Raw genomic sequence first — 20,156 nt, forward strand, 5'->3', positions numbered from 1 at the left:
GGCTCCCTGCTGTGGTGACAGCTTCATCAGTGTGATTTTCTAAGCTGAAATTTCAGAGGCCTCATGAAATGTACATTTGAGTTTGACGCACGCTTAAAAGTTCATCCGTGCTTATAATGTGCATTTTCTTAGTGGTTGATATTGCTTTAAAGCATATGCTGGATTTTGTTTCCCCCTCCTACCACCAAATCCAGTAGGTTGCTTTAATCATGGAGAGAAAGCCTGAAGATCCACTTAGCAAGACTTTGATTTTATTACAGTTTGGGTCCAGTGACTGCTCTCAATTTATGTCACATTTTCTTCAAAACTGTGACTATTTATTCCTGGAAATACAGGCTGCTGGGCACAATGTCAGCTGATATGAGTCACATTCCTATGGAGGCAGGGAACAGACACCAGAAGGAAAGCTTTGAAATGTTTGGACTGAGTCAGTCAGTGGTGTGTCTCTGCTTTTAAAAGGAGCAATCTGAGGCTGGAACACATACAGTCTATGTATATACATAATGCAATACATGACACATTCAGACATAATACACATTCACATGTAATTCACAACACATATGCCTAATGAAAATGGATATTAAAATTACATATGCATGTATATATAATACCCATAATTTATATATGAGAGAGATAGATATATAAATAGGTATAGATAGAGAGAGAGAGAGAGATATACAGAATTTACACTTTCAAATACATAACTGTACAACATGAACAACACTTTATGACAATTTCTTCACATTACATGCGTCTTGGCTTCAATTTTCCATTAAATATTCACAAACAATATTGAACAAATAGTTTTGAAACAGATTGTTGGCATTGCTTAGCATTTAATTAAAATACATTTGATGAACAACAGGGGCTTCTCTGCACCAGGTAGTGAATGATAAACAGCACCTCAGGGTGAGGAGGGATTCATAACGTCTGACTCTCATAACTTAAGAAAAATACAACCTCAGATTTACCCCAGTACCCCAATAATTTATATTTTACTTGTGGTCTTCATATTTTTTGTGATTTCTAAAAGGTTGTTTCCTAAAATTAACACATACCCTTTGTGGACTCTGCAGAAGGCAGCATTTATGGCTTGCCTTTACAACACAGAGACTGTGTAAGAAAACAGAAAACAGGCAATTGATTTCTCCATTGTTTAAATTTTGAAGTATGGTTCCTAAAGCTGAGTCACCTGACTGGTACCAGTAGTGAGCATCAACGAAGCTGTGAGCTCTAGCTCGTGTGTGGGCACGGCGCATTAGTGATGAGGGAGAGCAGACTCAATCCACCTGTTACTGGCATCTCATAGACCAATACTGATAATATAGGGTATGCTAAAATTAGATATACTATATCACTGGACTTCTAACTGAACAACAAGAACTGTATAAAATTGGGTACACTATCAGTAGTAGTATAAATAAAAATTCTTCAGTTATTCAGGCGTTTAAGTTCTGTAAATATTAATGTTAACATTTGAGGCAGTCGATGCAAACAGTACCCCACACAAGACACAGAACAGCCAGGGAGAAGGTTAATGAATTAGTGAACCCCTTGAAACGTCCATCTGGATTCCAAACAAAAACAAACACAGCGACCAGAAGGGATCCTCTGACGCCGGACACCTTTCCCTCAGCCAGGAAGAGGAGAACTGTGTGAGTGTGCGCCGTGCTGAGGGGAGGGCGGCTGACTCAGACGACACGTCAGCTGAGAAACCCAGGTTTCGCTTCAGAGCGCATCCAGGCATGGACGCACCAGACTTCTTGTGGCGGAAGACTTCGCGGCGCGATGCCGACGACCTCCGCCTCCCTTCGGACGAGATGCTTTCGGACAGTTTTCGGCGGGCGGAGGCGGCCTCTGGAAAGTGGCTTGCACCCCCCAGCGTTCGTCCTGCCTCCCCCTCCTGGCTGCTCGGGGCTTGACGGGGGACTGACGTGGGGGAAGACGGCGCTCCACTGTTCAGCGCCGGCCGCCACGTTTCGTTTTTGTTGTAGTAAACCACGGACGCGTTCGCTGCCGCCACCTCGAGCGAAAACGGGGGGAGCTGGGAGTCACTCTGAGTCAGGGTTTCCGTGGGCGCTGGACTGAAAACGACAAATCAGATCAAACAGAAGCAGAGATGGAGGGAGTGAAAGGGAGATGGGGGGGGGTGGGGGGGGGGGGCTGTGTTGTGTTGAAACAGAGATCTCTGTAAGCAGCTGTGTAATTCAAACTAGCGGTACTTTAAATGTTCACTGCAGCTGCACTCAAGGCCCTGGGAATGGCGGCGGTGCCAGCTCTAATTGATCCGATGCCAAACGCCACACTCTGAGAGTCACACGAGTCGTTCCTTCCCCCCGTGCGGTCCCCTGATTGGAGGGCTTAATTTGGACCTGCAGGGCTTTTCTCCGCTCGCATGTGTTTTGAACGTATCCTTGGAAGAGACAGGAGAAGAAGATGAAAATTGTTCCATTCTCCATTATGCCTTCCCACACCCTCCTGTGACTCTGCCAGCCGCAGATTGGCTTAATCAGGCAGAATTCACTCAAGGTTGCAATTAATCTGCTACAGCTAAAAAGCGCACCCCTCTCCCTCTCTCCCTCTGAATACCCGAGAGCGAGCACTCTTGCCTACAACAGCTGTACTTGCCGTCGCAGTTTTATAGCCAAATCCATGCATCTAAACCTGATAAACCTTCCCTCAAAATCTTTTGAAAAAGAAAATGTATTTTTTCAGAGCTATCCAACTCCTTAAGATCTTGATATGCATGAAAAAGTCTGTTACTCTTGCCTCATTTTTCAAAGACACTGGCTAAATTAGCTTTTTGGTGCTGCAGCGTTTTGCGATTTCTCTGCGTTTTTGTTTTGAAACTGTCCTGTTTGTTGACTACACTGTGACTTGGGGGAGGAGTCCCGCTTTGTTAAAAGGGAGATTGCGGGTTCATATCCAGGCTAAGCCACCCAGTGAACCCTGCTGTGTTGCAGTATTGACTGAAACACAGGGGAGGAAGTGAGTACATGTGGGGCTGGATATGTGCTCATCTGCTGGGGCAGCAGAGGCCTCTGATTTGTACATTGCCTGCTCTCTGAAGCTCCAGCTGTTGAGTTAGCCTAGATGTTGAATGGCACAAATCCACATGGTATTTGAGTGTGTGGGAGGTTGTCTGTGGCGTTTGACCCTCCTTCCTTGGTGAGCTGTCTGGATTCCCATACCCATGCTGGTTGCCCCCACCTGCACTCCCCAGAAGACCTTGCTAATATACCAGCTCACAGTTTCTTAGGCTATATCTAGCCTTCCTTTACTACTCTGTTGCACCCCATCATATTTCTCTATGGCCTACAGTGGTGTCTTTCCCCCTTCACTGTCTGTCACAGATGTCCTGACTTGCACACTTGTGGATCTGTTTGCATAACCTACTTTGCTGCATCCACACATCAACAGTTTTCATTCATCTGGCAGATGCTGTTTTCCAGAGCAGGTTACAAAGCAAATGAACATACAGTAAGTAAGGCGCATTATAGCCAGGTCATGTGAACACAGAACCATACACAGACAACATTACACTGCATCGGATCATATGCTCCGCTCCATTACACAGTGCTATAATAACCAGTGCTACTCTGAACGCAGACTGCAATGGTAGAGTGGTGCAAAATGTCAGATGTTAGTATCACAGTGCAGTAATATAGTAATAAACAAGTCAGGTTTAACTGCTATAATTGAGTATTTATAGTTCTTAAACCAACATGGTCTGAAGATATGGGAGTTCAGTCTGCAGTGGAAGATGGCCAACTGCTTTGCTGTGCTGTCCACTGCAGGAGGCCTATATCCCACCATGGAGGCTGGAGCAGGCTGGCGTGAGTGTCCCTCATCCAGCCATGCTGAGATGGCAAAGCGGAGTAGTCTGGCCATGCAAAGTGCAGAAATATCTCCACAGTCCACTTTCTCTGCACCTCCACTACCTTAGGGAATCCACGGTTCAACAGGTAGACACTTCTCTGTCCAGTGTACTGGAAACCATCCTGGTTACCCTTGCATGTCACCCCCATCCGACTGAGATGCGTGCAAGAGATGAAAGTTTGACATATGAAGAAAAACAACAAAAAAAAAAGAAAGAAAGAAAAAAGAGGAAAAATGAAGAAAAACCAAAACAAATCTCGGGCACGATGATCTTACCATCTGCAAGGAAGGAAACGGGATTCCAAAGGGACTAATTAGAGGACCGAGGCAGGCCAAGCTGCTCAGCTGAAACCTCCTCTTCCCTTCCAGCAAATGAGCCTGACGTGCTGCAGGTCCTGCGCTGTTGCATGAGACGCTCAGCTCGTCTCAGGCCCCACAGATTCATCTTCAAGTTGTGCAAAAATGCATTCATCTCCCATCGGTTTTACGTAGCCTTAATGCTGGGGAAAAAAATGCACATTTGCATCCGTTTGATTCATATATTTAAGAGGCGCTTTTCAACAGGCGTATTCAGAGCACTCAACAGGCTGCGCTGTGCAGCAAAGTGTGGCTTATGCAAAAATGGTTAGGGGCAAATACATTGAGAGAGTGAGCAGGCATGGGGTGAAATCGATATGTTAAAACGAAATGCCCATGTTGAGTTTTTTTTTCTGCTCAGAAAAGGTGAGCCGATCCTCGTGTCCTTGAGTCCTCCAACTTGTGAAGCCTTCCTCCGGGCTCCTTGTTTGATCCTCTTCAAGGAGGCAGCCAAGTCAAGTGGTTTGGTGCTGTTATTGATCAGAGGTGTTCTTTTATGCATAGGTGCTTGTCGTTGTGGTTACTAATGATGGGAAGCCAAAGTTAGTCATTCTAAAAGTTTACCATTTGTCAAAAGTAAATCATGTGGCTCACCATCAACTGTGGTCTTGTATAAATTGATACTGCCAGGATATTGATACATTTTGTCTAAACTGATGTTACACAACCTTAAATAAAGGACTAATGGCAGAATGAAATAACGATTGCTGTGGGTCCTCACTGGTGATAAAGGCCAGACACTATTTTGTGAGAAAACAAAAAAAGACAGTAGTTTGTTTTGCCCTCCAACCAAAAACCTTGGCCCGGGTCAGTGTGATGCTCACTTCCACTGTTAGCAAACGGTTGACCACCCGTACACCATTACTCACACCCCTCTGCTAATCAATGCATGCTGGCTCTTGGGATCAAGGAACATCGAAATTTCCCAGCTGTGTGGTGCACTGTCTTCCATTGATGCTGTTGAGGTTCATTAGGAGTCACATCTTGTTGATTTTTTCCCCTCCTCGTCTCTTCCCTTGCCCTATCTATGTGATTGTGCAATCAGAGGGTGTTCCGAATCCCTAAGCTTGAGAGTTATTTTCGTCCAAGGAGCTAATTGCTTTGGCTGAAGAACTGGGGACCTGGCTCACAGCGTCAGGATTGGCAAACATCTGAAGAATTCTATTAATAGGGGTGGGGTAGGTAGACCATGTCATCTACTGCGGACTGCTGCACTTTCTCTGACAGAGACCGTTTTGCCTTTGTCTCCTCGGTAACTACCTCAGAGACAGCACACAATCTGCAAGCCTGTCTTCCCTGGCTCAGACGCGACAAACCGTGATGGGGATGTTTACAGTTTTCCTTTTTTTGTTGCTGAGCACAAAAGTTAAGCTCCTCACAGGAAAATAATCTTTACAAATCCTAGAAGATACGCTGGCAAGGCGTCCAAACAGATTGCCGCGGTCCTGTTTTTTTTTTTTGTCTCCCTGGTCACCAAAGGAGCTCTGCAGAAAAAAAAAGTTCTGGCACTCTAAATCTGACTGCGATTGCATTGTCCCTCCTATAACTGATTCACAGAGATAATTACTTTATTGCAGCTACAGTATTTTACAGTAGCAGGCAGCCGAGATGGCTTGTCCTCACAGAGGACCTTCTCCGCAGCCTGAGTGTGTAATTCACCTTCTTCCTTTCACAGAGTTCCAATGCATTATTCTTTTGTTGTTTTGAAATGTAAACTTCTGTAAATCTGTTTTTCTCTCTGCCCCTGACTTCAAAGTGCACAGTTGTGGCGGTCTTTGCCGCCCTACTCAAGAAGAAGAAGAAAAGAAAATCCATTATTTAGCTCACACATTCAGGACTCTTTAGATGCCAAATGGAATAAAATATCCTTTAGTGTGGTTTCTTTGAAGGGAGCTGTACAGTGTGGGCCTATGGAAATAACCCTGGGCCTCATTACATTCTGTTGAAATAAATTGTTGGAATCACTTTCTTTTGTTGGGAAACCATGGCACATATGCACTGCTCTCACACCCCCCTCTAGAAAATTAGGCACCTGTCATGGAACAGATTGTACCTTGCAGTAATATTCCTTTGATCATATTCAATCATTTCAGAATATTGGGTTATTTTTCCAGCTCATTTTTATTTATGAATACCAAATCGACTGTTTACCCAGACTAATGCGTACAATGCTGTTCTCTGTGTGGCTACAGAGAAAACAGTAAATCGGCTTTCAGACAGACAGATACACACACACACACACACACACTCTAAGAAGTAAATCATTGCATTTCCTGATGGCTTCGGGATTCCTCAGAGAGGTCAGCGAAGGAGGTGGCGAATAAGATGAGGGACAGCAGAAACACCCTGTGTTCTCATTACCTGGAGCACTGGGGGTGGGGGTAGTGGGGGTATGTGTGAGGGGTTGGGGGGCTTACATGTGGCCATGTTTATGGAAGCTCTGGTGAAACCCCCTGGCTTGGGGTCTGTCACAACCGCAGGTGTGACAGGGTCCTCGCCTCCCCGAGAGATGAGAGCCGGCACTTGGCGCTGGTCTCGGCCTCGTTTTCGACTGATGCGAAGACGCTGCCGCTTCAACTGACTGACTTTGTGTGCCTGTGGGTTTGCCTTTCAGAATGCGGGAGAGAGACCTACAGAGCATGTGCAAATGGGCTCTGCTGCTGACCTTCTGCCTGGTGTCTTTGTGGGGGAGACTGGCATTGGCATCATCACACAGAAGTCATATAGGTAAGCCAAAGACCAATATGTTCTCCTGCACAAGGTGCTGCTTAAAAAAGAAAAAGACAAAAAAACACAGGGGATGCCAAGATGACTGGAGGTGTTATCCCTGTGCTTTCGCTGGTTCAGGTTTCCAATAAGAGAAGGAAAATGACAAGAAAACTGTCTGTTGTACTTCCTGACAAAGGGTACAAAACAGGATCTGCCGTGTTAAAAAAGCTCTTACTGTTAGAGCATACACATGTACTTATTGGCATTTTGAGAATCGATAGGGTAGGTAGCAGCAGTGTACAGATCCAGGAAACAGGAGAGAACACAGAAAGGGCATTGTAAGGTCACAATGCGCACTTTCCTGGTCAGACTCCACCTTGAGGACAGATTATCACTTCAGGAAAGAGGGATCACCTACGCAGACATTTCGCAGATGGGTAAAGACTGGTCCCTGAGGCAAAATGGGGGAAGCCATGATTACACATGAATCTTCTCCACTGACTGATAGATCAGCGATGGATATACTTTTGGCAACATATTTTTAATACAGATCAAAAGACCATGGAAAGAAATGTAGCTGTCTCAATTTAAGCTTACTGATGTGTTAGACTGAGTTTGATGTCCATTTTAATTGTGTTAGTAAATGAATGCGTGTCAGACATCAGAAGGCCATTTTACAGATTGAATCAGACAACCTATTGCAGCATGTGAATTGGTGTTCATCCCACCAGCACTGAACCCTCTCATTGCATTGCTCATCTGAATATATCTGCTTGCCCTGAAAGGTTGTAGTTCATAAATAACACTATGAAACAATTAATATAATGGTATGAAAAGATTTATCTATTATAAAGGTCTATAGACATTCTAACTTACACCTTGTGGTGATTAACGAAATGTTACAAGACATCCTTTATTTTTTTTTTTTGTAAAATCATTTGAAACAAACTAAATACGTGTTAAATATTATATAAAGCATAGTTTCTTGATGCATTAATGATTAACCAATGTCAATCAAACTTTGCAAAAAAAAAAAACCTGAATAATATTTTGCAACATTTCCTAAAAGCAGTGATAAAACAAAATGAAGCAATTCTCCTCTTTGACCTACTCACTACCATCTCTGTTGTCAACATATTCCACTGACTAATACAGTAATCTGAAGTAATACCCATCTTGAATGCAGGCACAGTGAGTGAATTGGCAAAGCACAAAGAGTGATGTTACTACAGTTATATTAAGAATAATAATGACATGATGAGGAATGTTAGCTTTTACCAGTAAGACAGGAAAGAGGAGATCTGTCTGCTTTGATGCATGCAGGAAATCAGAAATTCAAAACTTAGCTGACTCATTGGGCAGCTGTGATTATACTACTAACAGTGATATTAGAGTGGGACGCTAACACCTGTTACTGCTGTTAGATGTACGGATGAATTCACTGATTCATTTAATGTGGCATATCTTATCTGTAACATGTGGTGAGGTTTCATAACTGCCTTTGAATCATTTAGCTGAAAAGACATATTACACCACAATTTTTTGACTCTTGTCATTTTTTAATTTAATTTAATTTCTACAATCACGAGCTCTCCTCCAAAACCTGTTATATCACCACCAATACACACTGCAGTCCCCATACCAGGAGTCAGAGGGGAATACCTCATGTATTGCTTCATACAGGTTGATCATGGGCGCCAAATTGATTGGGTGGGGGTCACTGATGAGCAGCAAGACAGACAGACCCCAGGCTGACAAAAAGACTGTTACTCACGCCTATATCTGTGGTGGAACAAAGCCAGTTTGTTCCACCACAGCCAGTCTGCTGTGGGCTCTCGGTCATTATCAGCTGGAACCTGGGCTGTAGGTCCTCAGCCTGTGCTTGAAACAAGCACTTTTAGCATCTGAGCCACTTAGGGGCCTTGACTCCTGCCAGTTTTTACTCTCAAAAAAGTTAAAACAACATTTTAAGAGAACATACACATTAGCTATGCTATCAGCCCATTTCAGTTCTTAGTTGTTGACATGTTGTTGACAATTCAATAAACAGGAAATATGATAACGCTTGTGTCAACAAGCAGGAAAGGGTAACTGCACTGGTACACTGGAAGACTCTGTGGGCCCTGTGCTATGCCCAGGGAAACCCTGTTATCAAAGGTTTATGCCAAAGCGCTCTCATCTGTTTTGTAATTGGGGAGAAGCTCGTTGTTTCTTATGACAGGTGAGACATTTACTGCAGCGCTAATTCCGAGGCTTACTGCTTCCACACAGACGTGGGAGAAAATAGAGAGAGAGAGAGAAAGAGGGGGAGAGAGAAACCTCTTCACAAGTTATTTCAATAAACCTCACTGATGCTTCTAAAGACTTGAAAAGCTTGTTTGCCAGACAGCTATTTACATCAGGGTTTATAGGAGGTTGTGATCTCCGTATGGAACTCAGGGGACAACGCTTTGACCCCAGCTTGTGGAGTCGGGGCTCCTGGAGGGGGAGGCAGTGAATTTCATTAGGGGATATCATCCCCCACCCCCAAGAGAGCACCTACCTCTTGTGCCACAATAATTTTAGCTCTCCAATTATAGGAGTGGGTGCTTCAGTTTGTACCATTTTCCCTGCGCTAAAAAGCTAGACAAATTTGGTAATTAACATGAAAGGTGACATGGAGGCTGATACTTTTTAATTAGTCACAATGGAAAAGGTATTATCACAATTAAAGTTTCATTAATTTTCCAAGGGAGGCTATAGTGGCATGGCAACTAGACCCCCTCCCCCCTCCCCAACTTTTCACATGGGTAACTTCTGCTCTTTGGAGAGTTTTCCCCTGCAGTTGCTGCTCGCACTCTTTTCCACAGGGGAGTGATTGATTACGATACAAGCTGCAATCAGTGGGTTTTCGAGAGCAGGCCAATCATGGCCGCCGCTAGTACACCACAGCCGGGAAAAACACTGAGGTAATCAGATAATTATCTCATATGGCTTCAAAGGTCAGACCAAGGTGAGTGCCAGTTCAATAAATAAAGCTCTTTACCCTTTGAAGGGTTTACTGAGGGTGGAGGTCTGATTGAGGCAGTTCAGCTTTAAACCATAACCTGTACCGAGTACAAAGGGTTATGGGCACATTATTACTCTCTGCAGGCCTCCCACGACACAAAAGGTCCTTTTTACAAGATGACACTGAGCAATAGGCCTCAGAGGCCCGAGGGTGAGTGCTATGGCTGGGGGGGGGGGGGCGTCCTCCCTTGTTATTTGGGAGACAAACAAGGAGGATTGTGGGAAAGGTTGGATTTCATCACTGCTTCTCTCACCTGGCTTTTTCCGTGGGGCAGTAAAGGACCCTTGGAGAGCCATCTGTTTGTCAGCTTTGAAAAGCACTAAAAATATAGCAGCGGCCATGGGTATAGCGAGGAGCTGTAGGGATGGCTGTGCAGGTTTGCCACAACACAGCAAAGCGCAGGGAACCTAGGTGGCTTAGGGATACTGGGGCATCCAGTTCGCTGCAACCAATGAGACTCCTGGTCCCCTTTCTTTTTCCAGTCTGCTAACCCTACCTTCTGTCTCCACGTTCCTCCTCTGCTGCTATTTCAGACATTGATTTGCCATGACAAGTCCCTCGAGAATACTGCAACTGCTCGATCATATTTGGAAAAAAAAAACATTCTCTGTTCCAGTTTATGGGAAGATAATTGCAGACCTCAGGTAAGCAGCATAAGAAGCTAGAATCCAATACAAAAAAAAGAAAAAAAGCCAGCATGCATCAAGAGCCAACAGAATAAGAGAATAAACCAAAATACTGAAATATAGAACAGGGTAAAAATGTTCTTTTATGTGTTGATTCTTGCTGCTCCAGACTGATTAAGTACACACAATAATGTGAGCACCCTAATTCTTTGAAAATCATAAGAAAATCATAAACTCCAATAGTTCCCTGTGCATACTTCAGCAGTGTGAATTAGTCATCCATTTTGACTTGGAGGGCAATTAGCAGCCTAAGAAAATGGTGCAGATATTTCCTATTATTTCCCATCTTTACAAGATTGTGTGTAGCACTCTCATTACTAAATGAAATTGGTTTCCGAGCTTGTTCCAGATTAATCAGTGATATTTGACAGAATCAACTATGAAAAATCTCATATACAAGATATTACATTGGTTAGACACAGCGTAATGTCATTTGTCATTTAGAAAATACACTTATGCTGGGCAACTTGTGATGCTTTTGAATTGCACAACCCTCAGCCCCAGGTTCCAGAGTGCTTAACAGTACTCCACACCACTGCCTGTCATCAATAACGATTTTATATTCATTTTCAGTTCCTAACAAGAACCTTCAAACACCATGAATAGTTTTTCTTTATTTTAAATTATTTCCTTTTGTCTAAACTACATGCTGTTTTTGCAAAGTGTCTCAGTAAGAATGTGATAAATGGCTGAGAGAAACTTAGTGCATTCAAAATAGCTATGCATATTGATAGATTGTTACATTTATCTGAAGTGGCATTGGTTTAGCATTTTTTTCATTGATTTGCATATATATTTCCAAAGCTGTGCTAGACCTATATATACATTTGTATATTGTGCTACCACGGGTGACATGATCCAGCTTTACTGTTCAAATGAAATAATAAATCCTACAATATAGTCCACTAGAATTCATCTTAATATACCAACCATTCAGCCATCCTTCAGCCCCTTGTGCAATAGAAATGTACAACAATTATACATTCAATTATACATTGATTCTAATTTATAATATGATGAATAATCAGGTTTAAATCTCCACTTTTATTGTACTGTTAATTATACACAAATCCATCAAATTCAATAAAACAGTTTTTGGTTAGTCCTTAATTCACAGCTCTGTTACATCTTAATTTCAGTGTGATTGTTACGTTGCTCTTGATTTCTGCATAATGACTCACACATTGTGGGGGAGGTGCAAAGACTCTAATTACAATGTAACAAAGTAACATATTACCATATTATAATCATATAATAACACCTTCAGCCAAGGATGTAAAATAAAGGCAAAAATCTTTAGCCTTTCATGCTTTGTTTTGACGTTTGCAGTGATGCAGGGATAAGGAACAAGTGATAATAATATTTAGAGATTTAGCCGGATGAAAGCCATTTATCCTCAGTACTCCTGTACACATTTTAAGTGTGATTTCTTTTGCTCCCTCCCAAGTCATTGGTGGATGTATCTGGTTTTGATGTAACTCCAATTGCAGATATAAACATTGAAACAAATCTCACACTACATAGATCAAAGTCCCATGACTCATCCTCATAGACTTTAATATCTACTGAATTATAAAAATGCATTTCTAATCTTCTCATGATCTAAGTGTTGAACCTACTTATTCCCACAACTAATTTTTGACCCAGCGCAAATGGTATGATCATGTATTTATGTCTTTTAATTTACATCAGTTCTGTAATACATGTGACTTAGACTTTATCCCTTTCATAGCAGGATGGCAATTCTAATGACAGGATGGCAATGGCCATAATACTGTCATAAAATGAATCCTTTTAGACAAAACACAATTTCAGTTTAGAAAAATAGACAAATACTTTATCTGTGGCTCAGTAGATGACCTCAGCATTTATGATTTGGTGAGAAGGGATTTCTCTATGACTCTCACTTGATCCATAATGATTTGACAACAATATACAGTATCTACAACAATATATCTAGTGCAGTCAAGTATTTATATTTGGTCTTACTCAAACAACCTTAGTATCTATAATTGAATGTTTTTTTTTCATCTAAATGCAATGCATATTTCAATTTAACACTTACTGTCAACTTACATAAAAGAGACTTTACTATAAATTATAAGGCTGGGCATTATTTTTAGCAGCTGTTGTTTTTATTATTAATTCATTGTTATTATTATTTAGTCTGAAGCAGAACATTTAGCCGACTAAATGTCAGAGCTTATACCTTGAAGCCACAGTGATGTCTTTTCACTGCCGCTGTCTTTCCACGGAGATTTAGGAAATAGAGAAGACAGCTAAACATGTTTTAAAGGGCTGTGAGACTGAGCTTGCTATCTAGACAGAGCGTGTCAATGATAATAATACGGAGGTTTAAATGACTAGTAATTAAACGTGTGGCTGCTATGCAATCTATCATCATACTTGTTAGGTAGTTAGTTAACCATGTTCAGTTTTTATATGCTGATAGTTCTTGGTTGACAGCCCTGCTATTGAAACTTGTAGACACTGATGTGAGTGAATGGGGGCTGAGAAGGGAACCCTGATGTACCTGACCATCAACTGTGACATCACCCTTGGCATGTCTTTGCCCATGGAGATGCCTGCATCCCTTAAATAGAACCTATATGTACAGCAACTTAATATACACTTTGAACTCCACAATGCATTATTCATGATTTCTTTTTGAAATAATATTTCATACCACTCTGGGACTGTTGAGAGATGCATGAACTTGTTCATTCGCATGTTATATTTTGCTGTTGTATCTATTTATGTTCTGTATGTTTCCAAAGATGTTTCCAAAGGGTGGCTGCCAAAGTAATAATTGAACATGCCACCCGAGGGCATGGTTATACAAACAAGACATCAGTAGTTCACCTCCCTGCCTGCTCTGTCACCGAATACCCCACTGCAGTGTCAGACTCATCTCAGAGTCGCAGTAACACAGTGCAAAATTGTACACTTTGACAAACTTAATAAAGAGAGTCTTCTTCAGTTGTGATGCCAGGCAGTGTGTTATTGGTCTAGCAGCCACTAAGAAAAGTTTTTAATGGTTTATGTCCCCCAGTGCCCACTGTGGTGAACCCTGCACAGAGACAATGATTGAATTTGAATAACATGACACAATTGGATTGGGGTCCAATTATCAGCGTATACTTAATGTTGTTCACAAAGTCAATCTAACTTAAAGTTAATGAGTTCTGTTAATGCAATTTTCATTTCGAGTAAGTACAACTTAATTTGATTGACTAAGAATGACTTTTGTGGTATTTCTAAGTAAACAGTGCATAATTTAATCGCAAGTGAGTCAGGGTTTGGTGTCTCTGAGGGGAGAATTGCTTTCATACACATCAAAAGTAAATGCTACATTTATTTTGCTTTATTCTAAATTACACATACAGTGATCATTGTTACAAAAGGAAATATGACAATTTTCTGCAGTGTCTTGAGTTGCCTCAATTTTCTCTCGAAGAATATGTAGCACTGAGTGCATGATTAAACCCAAATGAACTGACAAGACATAAAGGTAAATCTTCTAGTGTTGACTGCTGTAGCCTCTTTTTACGAGAATGAGAGTACAGACTGCCATTGATGAAGGCTCATTTTGTTGAAATATAAATTCAGCTATTTAATAGGCACAATAGTTCTGGACTATTATATTTAAATGGTTCTGACTCAAGAGTAAAGTACATGCAGAAATGTTCTGTGATGTCATTAAGTAGAGGAAAACCACTTCATTACTCAGGATAGGAATATCGGTGGTCGGAATCCAGGGGTCAAAGTGAACAATTATTTTAGCATGCTGACAATACAGTTCTTTTATTCCCTTTCCAAGGCAATTTTTAGCAGTCTGGGAAATGTATGAGCTTGATTGTAGTATGTATGTATTTGAATGTGGCCTGCAGGGACTTATGCAGATTTGAGGCCGCATTGCAGCGTGGAACAGAGCAGGCTTGAGCAGCACGCTTTCCCGAGCTGGTTGTGTGATGCAGTGTGACAGCAGCTTTCTGTTCCTGAAGCTGAGTGTTTAGAGCAGCTTGGTTTATAGGTCACAATCGCGTCTGCAGCTTTGGTGAGCGGGGCTGAACCATATGGCTCGCCGAATTATTCAGAATTAAAATCTGGCGTGTGAGATTCCCTGGGTCCTTCGGTGCCGGGGTGCGCAGTCGTCCTCCCTCCCCCAGTGGCCCCAAGAGACTACGCACCATCATTGCCTGCAACATGCAATAATTGCATTTTGTGTACACTAAAATCTGGAAGAGAAAACATTCATGCATACGTGTATGTGCCTGGTGTTTCTATGAATATAATTGTTCTCATCTTGACATTTTAGACTCTCTCTAGTACTCTCTCTTCCTCCCTCGCGCTCTCTCTTTCTGTCAGACTACATATATGTGTCGGTTTACCTGATACTTATTAATTTCCCATCATGGCTGTTCAGCATGTTGTGGAGGGGGAAGCTAAGCTTCGACAAGGTTAGAAATTGCTTAGCATACCATGACCTTTTGGAGTCAGCACTGTTATGTAAATACGTTCACATGGTCATGGGCATTTGATATGCAAATGTGTTGTCTTAATATTTATTTATTTATTTGTTTGTTTATTACAAATAACAACATGTAAGGAGGACTACAGAACTATGTAACTGTTGTTTGGTTATTACAGTCAAACCTAATATTCATTAAAAAAATCCCTCATAGTTTTTTTTATCAAGTGCAGCATGTTGGTTTTTGCCTGTTCAAGAATGTTGTTATATTCCCTCTGTATTTTGGGGGGGGGAGTTTATGGCTTTTACAGCAATGGTTCCCACAAAAGCACCCAAGATGTGACTACATGTATGTTGCTCATTTCATATAACCCTCTCACCAAGGAGAGGAGCCAGGCATACACATTCCCTGTGATTACTGTGACAAAGTGCTGCCTCATTTCAGCCCCCTCTGGTCAGTGTTGGTATTGCACAAAGCACCTCAAGCAGATTAGGGCCAACAGAGGAAAGTAGGTTCCATTCTGCGAAGCTCTCAGCGCAGATCAGGTCCGGTAAGATCTAAATAACCCCTGATTGTTTATCTCACTGCTGTGGCCATGTTAATCATGTAGCAGATTACATGGAACACGCAAGTGGCAGAACCAGAGGATTAAAAAAATTCTAGATGCCCTGAGGATAAAAAAGGCTAAAATCAAGCATTCTGTTTTTTTTAAATATATAAACAGCTTTATTGTATTGCTCAGTATTTGAGAAAACAAAATCCTTCAGAGATTCACATCTTGTGATGTTGTGTGGCTTTTATTAATATTTTAACCTGAGCACAGATAATACAAGATTCATTTTAAAGAACACAGATAGACTCAGTTCACCCTTGGTAAAGCATTTTTCAAACTGCTTTGTTTTGTTGGGTTCTGAGCACTAACACTGCTAAACATTGAATGCAAGCCCTTGTCAAGGGTGCCCTTTTTTGGAAGCATCACTGATTAATGCTTAGTGTTAATTGACAAAAAATTGAGCACTTCTACTTTCCTATTTATGTAATAACCTCATCAGTATCTTCTCATTGGATTCATTAGAGCTAATCATTAGCAACTAGCATCTCATCTAGCACAGACTCTGCTCTGCTCAGTGTAAGTGTGTCAGACAAGTGAGGGAAAGCAAGTTTTTTTTGTATATATGTGTTTTGCATCACAGCTTTTTTACAGACACAAGGTGTTTCCCTTCAGGATTAAGCGGGAAAGCTTGTTTGTGAATGCCAGGCGAGCATCTTCATCTTTAAAAGAATGCTCGACGGGAATTGAAAAGAAATGACAGGATCAGCACCCGCACTGTTTGGGTTACATTAAAAGAACAAATCAGTTTCACCGGTGGCCACAATTTACCTTTCCACGGCGTCAGCCACTTTCTTGATTGTTGGGCCATTATGCTGTGTTTTTTTTATTTGTAAGAATTTCAATCAATTTTCTCAGTAGGGATTTCTGCAAGGCAAGTGAAAAAAAGAAAAGATAACAACCTGTTTTTTTCTTCCTCTCACTCCTCGCATGCTCTTATGTGTTATGTAATCAACAGCCACTAGTATTGGGGTGGGCATGGGTTGAGGGTAAAACCTTGCAACCCAAAGTGTGCCAGTTTGATTCCCGGATGAGACACTATTGTTGTACTCTTAACCTCACTGTTTTATGTCAGTAAATATCTGCCTGTATGAATGGATGACGTGGAAACATTTATGTCACTCTGAATAAAGGCATCTACTGAGTGACTGAAGAGTATAAAGTAACAGCCACAATGAAGTACTTGGCTCAGTTTCACTACACACCGTATGCCTTCAGGGAAGCGTATTGTAAAGGATGTGTCTGTCCGTGTCACTCTGTAGCTTGCTGCCTGGCCTGTTGTCCTGTTTGGAGGCTGAAGCGTGGGTCCTCCGGGACGTTGCAGTGGATGGTCTAGCTTCCATTCTGCTTCCACTTGCACAGGAGGGCTTGGAGGCCACCACATCAAAGGAGCGTTTCAAAGCCATGGCCGTGGAACAGGGCACATATTACCCAGAGATATTCAAAGATGCAGATAGAGGAATCCCCAGGAGGGTGCCTGTCGCGGCGTGACATTTGGTGAGCAGGTGGATGACAAGATGAGGAGCGGAGAGAGAAAACGAGGAGACGAGGAAAACAAAGACTTCTCTTTTTTTTCCACTGGAGTCGTCCGGCGGCAGGTGTCAAAAGGTTCCGTCTCCGAGGCTGGGCGAAATAACAGGCGTTAGAGATTGGAGAGCCATGAAAATGTCACGCAGTTTTGATGAGTTCTCTCTCTGAGCTTGAGGACCGGGTTCGGAGTGCGTCGGCAAACCCCAACCTCCTGGTCCAGTGGTGGCCTGAATGAAAGTCCAATATAAAAAGACCACCACATGGCTAATGCTATTGGTTAAAGGGATACTGGGTGTCGGTTAAAGCAGGTGTGGCATCTGTGGGCCATTATCCGCAGCGAGGTCATCCACAGAGGTGATGTCCTCGCAGCTGAGGAGATTTAATGACCGGTTGAGTCACAAGGGAATGAGGCCCTGTCACCCTGGCGGTCAGTGAGCCGAAAAACACAGGTCCTGCACTCCTATGAGAATCAGGTGAAGGTCACCTAAGTGAAAATGTGTTTACTGGGCACTACTTTTTTTTGCCTGCCCACCATGGTCATATTAGTTTCCGCCTCATCGTCAACGATTTTGTACGTATTGTAGGTGACCCAGTTGTAGGTTTTGTTGCTTTGTCTTGAGAAATGCACTTGGGAGGACTGATGCCATTGGTTTTCAGTGGAACTGTAGCAAATACAGTATTTAGAAAAAAACACAGCAGTTCAGCTCGCTACAAACCAAAGCCAGCCAATGTGATTTACATGTTTTACACGTCTTATTGATGCACGTAGGTTTGCCTGCAGCCTCCAAAATGCATTTCTGCACATTGACACTTAATTGGATTGCTTATCTTGACGTACTTTACAGCGGTTCAGAAAGAAGACAACCACATCATAAGTGATGGACGAGTTTCTCTTCACTCTTCCGATATGCTGTAATTAATGCGTGATACCGCGGTTGCCATGATAGAGGGGAAAAACGATCAAGGAATGTGCTGCCGTGGCAGATTTTTCGCCGACAGTCTCTCTCAGTATTAATCCTCTAATTTCACAGTTAACACACCGTTGATCTGGCAGATATCTACATATGCTCCTATTTTTTTCTCCCTCTGGATTGACTTAAATAATAAAACACAAAGTTAGGCTCTACGCAGCATATGTTTTTGGATGAGAAGTTTCATCAGATTGCCAGATTATTGGAGTGCTCAGAACCAGCGCCCTTTGACCTCAGCACAGCTGCCGATTACAGCACTGCAATAAGCCTGCTGGCCAGTTTTTTTGGTGTTGGCAGGTAAACCATATGGGACCAGCTTAAAAAACAGCAAATACACAAAAGCTGCCAAAATGCTATGGAAATCCATTTCAGTGTGGTAAGGAAATATGCTTAAATTTTTTTTTACTGGTCTTTTCACATTATAAGTTAAATAAAACATAAATGCTAAAAAAAACTAAGCCGCTTTCCCTAACTAATCCGACTTTAACATTAAATACTCACCAAGGGTTGTATTAAACAGCAAATGTTCAATCCCTCTCTTGGCATACTATTGCCATTTTACTTGAAAAAGAGAGGAAAAAAAATGCATGTGTCAATTCAAGGGAGCATCCAGTCAAAAATAACATTGTCTCACCCATCTGGTCTCTGTAGTATTTATCACACATATTCACAGTGGGATAAACCGGGGACAGAAGATCCTTATTTTCTGACACAGAGCTCATCTCAGCCTACGAAACATTTTACAGCCCTTGAATCCTGACAGAGGTGCACCATAGTAATGACTGTCTCTAAGTCTGACTTCTGGGTAAGTTGCCTTGCCAGGTTGGAGACAGCCAATTCAGAGGTAAAATGCATGGTTGTGACTAATGCTCAAAGTCCTCCTTTTACCAACCAATGAAAATGACAAATAAACTGGGCTCATATTTGCACTTGTCTGTGGCCAAGACAAGTTTCAAATGGGTTTTGCGACTTAATATGGTTTCACTGGATAATTTGTCAGGCAATGATGGCAAATTAGTCCAAGGGTGCCAGGAGGCGTCACCTGGGTGTGCCCTGCCTAGGCTGCCGTGGGAGCTCAAATGGCACAGAAACACTCAAGATGCAGGAAATGCAGTTGTCAAGAAGCATCACCCTCGTGGGCGCGTTCATTTCTCATCACGAAGGAAGGAACCTGCCGTATTTCATTAGCCCCGATATCTCCATCCATCTCGGAGCAGACTTGGGAGACTAATTAGGGTTAAAATGTAAACCCATTATTCCTCTCTGTGTTGTGAGTTACCTCCAGCTATCCTGCAATTCAAAGAAACATTGGGTTTTAATTTTCATTAAGATCGGAGGGCCCCATAATGATTTGCACTGATGAATACAATTAGCAGAAAAGTGCTGACAGCGTCTCAGTAATTGGACTATGAAGAGAGTCAGCCCTAGCTGGCCAATTAAAATCCATTTCAAGTTAGCGAAGCATCCCCTCGTTAATGGGCCATCCTCCATTGAGGCCGCACTAAAGTGTGTCACCTTCCAAATTGGTCAATGATCCCGATGTGGCCGTCTGTGGTGATATATGCAAATGTTTTATGATTTATTCACAAAGCCAGGGTGGGGCTGACAAGAGTTTTGGCCCGCGGGTGCAGCGCGTGCTCTCCGATGCAAGGCGCTTGGCCATCCTTTGGATGTTTTGACATGGCTGACCTTTGACTATCCCTGTTGGTTTCATGCTCTTTTGCCTTCCCGGGGCCTCACTCATTTTTTAACGTGTTTTGATTCCTGCGCAGCACCCCATGTCCTCGCACTGCTCTTAGTGAGATGGGGGGAGGGGCAGGACCGAATCTGGGACGTCGTTGGTGACACCAACTGGCCCTGGGAACGGCTGTCCTGCAAGGAGTACAAATCAGA

At 42.4% G+C, this 20,156-nt stretch overlaps 1 protein-coding gene across 1 annotated transcript in view; it reads left to right on the top strand.

Annotated features, from left to right (window-relative positions):
* The window catches only part of LOC118780976 (chemokine-like protein TAFA-2), a 79,327-nt gene that overhangs the window by 37,335 nt on the left and 21,836 nt on the right, over positions 1-20,156 (top strand). The window contains exon 2 of the mRNA XM_036533789.1: positions 6,851-6,963. Within this exon, the coding sequence (XP_036389682.1) occupies positions 6,852-6,963 (112 nt within the window). The 5' untranslated portion in view covers position 6,851. The remainder of the gene's footprint in view (positions 1-6,850; positions 6,964-20,156) is intronic.

Source organism: Megalops cyprinoides, chromosome 7, assembly GCF_013368585.1.
Source record: "Megalops cyprinoides isolate fMegCyp1 chromosome 7, fMegCyp1.pri, whole genome shotgun sequence".
Lineage (NCBI taxonomy): Eukaryota > Metazoa > Chordata > Actinopteri > Elopiformes > Megalopidae > Megalops > Megalops cyprinoides.